Source organism: Crocodylus porosus, unplaced genomic scaffold (genome assembly GCF_001723895.1).
Source record: "Crocodylus porosus isolate Cpor-Errol unplaced genomic scaffold, CroPor_comp1, whole genome shotgun sequence".
Taxonomy (NCBI): Eukaryota; Metazoa; Chordata; order Crocodylia; family Crocodylidae; genus Crocodylus; species Crocodylus porosus.
In genome coordinates, this window is record NW_017728943.1 from 98,178,930 (window position 1) to 98,185,462 (window position 6,533).

At 44.7% G+C, this 6,533-nt stretch overlaps 1 protein-coding gene across 2 annotated transcripts in view; it reads right to left on the reverse strand.

Annotated features, from left to right (window-relative positions):
• The window catches only part of SLC35F3 (solute carrier family 35 member F3), a 113,381-nt gene that overhangs the window by 8,893 nt on the left and 97,955 nt on the right, over positions 1-6,533 (reverse strand). For both annotated transcript variants that reach the window (XM_019549843.1, XM_019549844.1), the window contains exon 4: positions 2,132-2,257. In XM_019549843.1, coding sequence (XP_019405388.1) covers positions 2,132-2,257 — 126 coding nt within the window. The remainder of the gene's footprint in view (positions 1-2,131; positions 2,258-6,533) is intronic.

Here is a 6,533-nt window from a genome sequence, read left to right on the forward strand (position 1 = left end):
TGTGGATGAGAGGAGACCAGTGGATGTGGCATAACTTGATTTTAGCAAGGCTTTTGATATGGTCTTCAACAACATTCTTGCAGACAAGCTAAGGCAGTATGGGCTGGATGAATGGACTGTAAGGTGGATAGAAAATTGGCTGGATCATCAGGCTGGGAGGGTAATAATCAATGGCTCAATGTCTAGTTGGCAGCCAGTATCAAGTGGAGTGCCCCAGGGGTTGGTCCTGGGGCCGGTTGTGTTCAGTGTTTTCAACATTAACCTAGAAGATGGTATAGAGTGAACCCTTAGCCAGTTTGCAGATGACACCAAGCTGTGGGGAGCAGTAGATACCAGTTCCTTCTAAGCTGTGCAGGCGTGCCTAGTAGTGCGGCATGAGTGTGCCAGTATGGCCATGCATGTCGCACAGTTTAGAGGGAACACTGGTAGATACACTGAAGGGCAGGTCTAGGATTCAGAGTGACCTAGGCAAATTGGAGGATTGAGCCAAAAAAAATCTCATGAGGTTCAATAAGAACAAGTGCAAAGTCCTGCACTTAGGACGGAACAATCCCATGCACCAGTACAGGCTGGGGGCTGACTGGCTGGGCAGCAGCTCTGCGGAAAAGGACCTGGGGGTTACAATGGACAATAAGCTGAATATGAGCCAGCAGTGTTCCCTCATTGCAAAGAAGGCTAACAGCATACTGGGCTGCATTGGTAAGTGTGTTGTCAGCAGGTCAAGGGAAGTGATTATTCCCCTCTATCCAGCACTGGTAAGGCCACATCTAGAGTACTGTGTTCAGTTTTGGGCCCTCCATTACAGAAAGGATACGTACAAATTAGACTCCAGTGGAGGGCAACAAAAATGGTGAGGGGGCACATGACTTATGAGGACAGGCTGAGGGAACTGGGCTTATTTAGTCTAGAGAAGAAAAGACTGAGAGGGTATTTAATAACAGCTTTCAACTACCTGAAGTGGGGCTCAAAAGAGGGTGGAGGTAGACTGGTGGCAGATGAGAGAACAAGGAGTAATGGTCTCAAGTTGCAGCAAGGGAACTTTAGGTTAGATATTGGGAAGAATTTTCTCACTATGATGGTAGTAAAGTACTGGAACAGGTTATCCAGAGAAGTTTTGGAATCTCCATTCTTGGAGGTTTTTAAGACCCAGCTAGACAAAGCTTTGGCTGGAATGATCTAATTCAGGATGGTCCTGACTTGAGCAGGGGGTTGGTCTAGGTGACCTCCTGAGGTCCCTTCCAACCCTCATTTTCTATGATTCTAGGACTCTTTGGAAGTCTTGTTGGCACCCTCACAAAGAGTGAATCCTCAGGTTTTGATTCAGCCAGATATATAAGCATGAGTCTTAATTTTAATTATGTAAGCTTTCTCCTCCTTCAACACAATGTCTAAAGTTTGACAGCTGCTATGGACATTTCTGAATAGAAGTTCAAGAAGGAAGGGTACACAGGGTGCCCATAGTTCATTAATGTGCCCATAGTTACTGCACATTAAGTTTAGTACTTGTATAACAAAGTACTAAATCAACGCACAGTAACTGGTACTACTGTCCAGTAGCGCCAGTGCATGGCTTTGTAGTGACACTAACTGTGCAGTAGCCTAATACTACTGCACATTAGTGTATTAGCATGGTTTTTTGCCATGCACGCTAATGCAAAGTGAAATTAGGCTGCTGAGCAGTTAGAATTTTGCATAGATGCATCCACAGAGACTTAAAAGGAAGCTAAGTTCCCAGGGGAAAAAAAAAGTCTTTGGACAACATTTACAGAGTTGAGGGGCTAAAATCTGGCACCTAAATAGAGGTGGCCTTATCTTAAGAGATGTGAGGCATCTGCAGCTCTGGCTGAAGTGCATCTGCATCAAAGAAGGTGAGGTGAGCCTCCCCTATCAAGTAGGCATGTATTGCTCCTCAATGGGGACTGATAATGTTTACATAAGTAAATGCTTAGCTCCAGTATTAAAGTGGTCTTTGTGCTTGTGTCAGGTGTCCACAAAAAAGGCGTGCCATGTCTAATCTCCTTGAGACTTTAAAACAGCCAGCGCTACAGAACTTGATGCTAAGTTGGTAACAACTAAACTTAATGGTGTGGAGGGGGCAATTCTTAGCCCAAAAAGATGCGTGTCTATTTACCTTATAAAGAGCAGACATTGAGGCAGATCCCACAACAAGTGCTATTCCAATAACTGAATGACTGTGGAATCCATCCGCATAAGTCATCATGACTATCCCTGCGATAGCAAATATAGCAGCCACAATCTGGATGGAAACAAGAATAGTAAGCGTTAGTTAACAACCCTAGATGGTCAAAATATTAAAAAGCCATTTTAAATGACATTTTAACATACTTATATCATCTGCTTCATCCTTATCTACTATACCAGAGGTGGGCAACCTGCAGCATGCATGCTGTAAATGGCATGAGCAGTCCCTGGCACTCAGTTAAGGAGGTACTGGAATGAAGGTGGGGGGGCTCAAGCCAAATTAAGCCAAATTAAATTTAGTGCACATAAACCAGGTTCAAAATGGCTGAAACTGGTTTAAGATCAACCTGGTTGAATGTAGTATCAGACTTAACTGATTTGGGTCAAACTGGTTTATGCAATGTCTGTCCCAGACCTCTTCCTGGTTTAAGTTAAACTAGAGTCCCCCAGAATCCCAGGTGCTTTGCAGCGCTGGGCTGGGCTCTCTGCTCCAGAGAACAGGGCTGGCCCCACCACTCTGCTCCCTAGCTGGAGCTCTGGAGGCACAGCAGCGTCTGCGTGGCTTCCCTCTGCCCAACCCCCCTCACTGCTTGCTGCTCAAGCTCCTCCCTCCCTCCCTCCCTCCCATCTCCCACAGCACAGACCCCAGCCCCATGGACTCTAGACATGTGGTATGCTAGCTAATGCTGAGAGGTGTCTGTGTCTCCAATTTCACTGGGACAGGCAGACAGAACAGTGTCCGCTTTTGGGATCTAATCAACAGGTCAGCTGGTAATGTCCCTCCATTCCTTCCTTGGAAAAAACTGTTTAAGATGAGCTTGAACTAATGCAAGAGGCTTTTGTTTTGTTGATGGGCTGATAAATGCTTTGTTATCAGCCCCCTGCTGGCTCCCTCACCCGTCAGGTTTGCAGACAGTTTGAAGAAGCAGGGAGAGGGAGATTGAAAAGCTCAGTGTCATCAACAGATGCATGCACTGCACCCTGTCTTTGCCTCAGAGTGCTAGCCAGGGGCTGGGGTCTAGCAACACTCCCGCCTCTTGAGCAGTGAGAGGGGAAAAGCCTGGGACAGTGCAGGCAGGGTGGGGTTTTATACCACTCCCAAATCAGAGTGTCCTGCTGGAGCCTGGCCATGCCCCTCTTCAGCTCAGCACTTTAGAAGGGAAGGGAGGGCTGCTCTAGTGCCCCCCAGCTTCTAGCTTGAGCCACTGGAGGAATGTGCCTGCATTTCTTCAGTCCAGAGGGGATGTCTGTGCAGCTGCAAATGGATTTGATCTAGGCAGGTTAGACTAACCTGCAAAGATTGACTCAGTTCAGGCTCAGGCTTTTTGAATGTCTGTCCCTAGTCTGAAGGGTTAACTTGGCTCTTAGAGGTGACACCTCCATTCTCCATCCACTCCTTTCTGTGTATCCAGAGCCTTGAGCACCCACTTCCATTCTGGCAACCTAGGGCACAAACTCTATCAGGTATATCTCTAGGGTGAGGATGAGAGCAGCACTTGGAATGGGAAGCTGCAAGCACAGTGACAAAGCGACTACATCTGATCTCAGTATAGCTGGCAAGGAGAAGAGCTATTTTTCAGAGCATCAGTGTCTTGATAATCTGAAAAGGGAATTTCATGTCTGTCACAAAGTCTCTGAGTGAGACAGCCACTGCAGGATTCATTTGACAGTAATACTGAGGTAATACCTAGGAATTCCCTAATGCCTGCAAAAATGGATTTGAATTCAGAGGAGACAGCAGGGAAAATAAACTTGTTGGAAAAAATAGAAAAATAAGGTAGATTTAAGGATGTTGCAGGTCAGCCAGTCAAAGTCTTCAGCTGTAAATAGGGATCTAAAATGTATTACTAAAGCAAATGCTGGTATTTTGAGTAGGATTTTCAGATGGGCCCAAGGCCTTCAACTTCATTGAATCCAATGACTTCCCTCATTCATACTGTGAATTTCAGTGGGAGTCAGTTGCCTAAATGCAGCTGAAGAACTGAGCCTAAGTGACTTAGATGTGCAAATCCAGCCATCTCTCAGTACCACTTGTGCTCCTATGTCACTTAGAGAGGTTGAAAATTTCAACCTGTGAATGTCGGATATACTTCAGTCAATTTGGAGGAGGGGCTACTTATCTGAGAAAACTGGCTGTGTGCCCCATGGATGTGATGCTGTGGTGAGAGGTAGGCAGAGAAGAATGAGTTGGGCAGGATGGTTTCCTGCTTCTTAGAAGTGTCATAGTTATAATGCACCTTCCTCTTGGAAGGGATTGAGCAGGGTGTTTTGGCCAGCCCAGAAGTTGGAAGTAAAAGGACAAAAAAAGAGTTAAAACCAACATTAGAAACTCCCAGAAACTCCTGAAGAGTTTGCTAGTTTCTCTTTACCAAGACTTTAGGCCTGTCTTCTAAACATATTGGTTCAACAAATAAGAGAGGACTGTACATCATACATGCTTCATTCCATGCTTCAGGAAGAAAGGGAGTTTTAATAGATTGGACAGGTAAAGGGAATGCCTCTGTTCATTATGAGACCAGAAGCTACTTGTAGTCATACAAGAAGCTGGACCAGCTGCCTTGAGACTAAATTTCACTGTCTATACAACAGGCACAGCCTGGCCTATGGCAGTGTCGTTCTCCACATGCTGCTTTGCCAATATGCCTTGTGTTTAGGGAAATGTGCCTCCCGGGTAAGAAGGGTCAGGGTCCAGGCTTATTCCATCCTGTCTCTCTAATGATGCTCCCAGTAGTTAGGGCCACTAGTGGTTATGGGGAGACACACTTGTGTAAACCTTTATCCAAACTTTATATTCCTTGCTATCATACTCTACAAAGATAGCAATAAATAACCCATTCTATTTGGACCATAGCTAGATGATGTGTATCTTGTAATCAGGATACAAAACTTCCAAGTAGATGAATCATCAGTCTGTTCCAGAATCCAAAAAAGCAGTCCCCATAGAGAATATAAGAAAATTTAGACTATAACAGAGACCTGAAAAGTTTAAATACTGAAGTCCAGATTTTATTTTATCTATTAGGCATCTAAGTGGACTTAGTTCCATCACATTATTCTATTCCACTCTGTTTAAAAGTATATCCATTAATGCATCAACATTTTTAACACACTAACGTTTTAGCCTTAAGACTGGCTGTGTCTACACATGCATTTATACTGCACAGTAAGCAGAATAGGCTGGTGTCTACACATGCAGGTGTTAAAGCTAGTCCCAAGTCAGTCCACACACACAGTGTTACTTAACAGTAAGGCATCTACACATGCATTATTGTGCGGTGACTAATCAGGCCTAAATTTGATACCTGCATGATGCAAGTATCAAATTTATGCTCAAGTCGGTGTAAGTCGCCATATTTACTATGCAGTATGGGCATGCACGTGTAGACACGCACCACTACTGTGCAGTATATGTGTATGTGTAGATGCACCCACTGAGTCTCAGAAAAACAGTAAGGAGGAAGAGGTTTTACCTATACCTTGCATTAATTGTTTTTTAGGACTTGAGCAGGGTGGAATACGATTGTAGTTTGGTGCCTAAGTTCATTTATGTGCCTAACAGGTGAATTAGAACCTGATCCCAAATGATCTTACATATCACATGTGGTGTGCATCTTACAGGCTTGTGCCCAATTTTAAAATTCCAGTCCCAAGTTCAACCAGCAAAAATGTGTATTCAAAGTCAAGAGGCAGTCAGACAGGTTCTGCACATGGTTATCTTGCTACATGTAGTTCTCTTAACTGGAAAATGTACGATTTTTGCAAATGCAAAGCCGATTTCTAAAATGTATTTTTTTAGCATCCAGGTTTAGTAGGAACAACAAAAGACAGAATCAGGGGTGTTTTATCTACTCTCTAAAGCAGGGGTGTTAAAGATACAGCTCACAGGCTGGATCTGGCCCCAGAGCCATTTCATATGACCTTGAGGGCTCTTGTGGGGCCAGGAATTCAGGGGAGGGATAGGGTCTGTCACCAAATTCCAGGATACAGAGCCCCACTAGGGACTTGTTTCAGCAGCAGTGGGTGACCGATGGCTTCATAAACCTCTGCAGTTCTCTGAACTGACAACAGTGCTGCCATTGCTACATGCTCTGCTGCTGGAGGTAGATCTGGAGCCAGCCTGGTAGGGAGGCAAACAAGTTTGAGTCCTGTGGCTTAAAGAATGGGGCATGTAACTAAAGCTGTTTGCTTTCTGGACGGACTGAAAAAAAAAAGGAAAACCTTATTTTGGGTCAAATCCACCATTTATTGTTTCATAATTTCATAGTTTCTAGGGTCGGAAGGGACCTGAGCAGATCATCTAGTCCGACCCCCTGCCATGGCAGGAAAGAGTA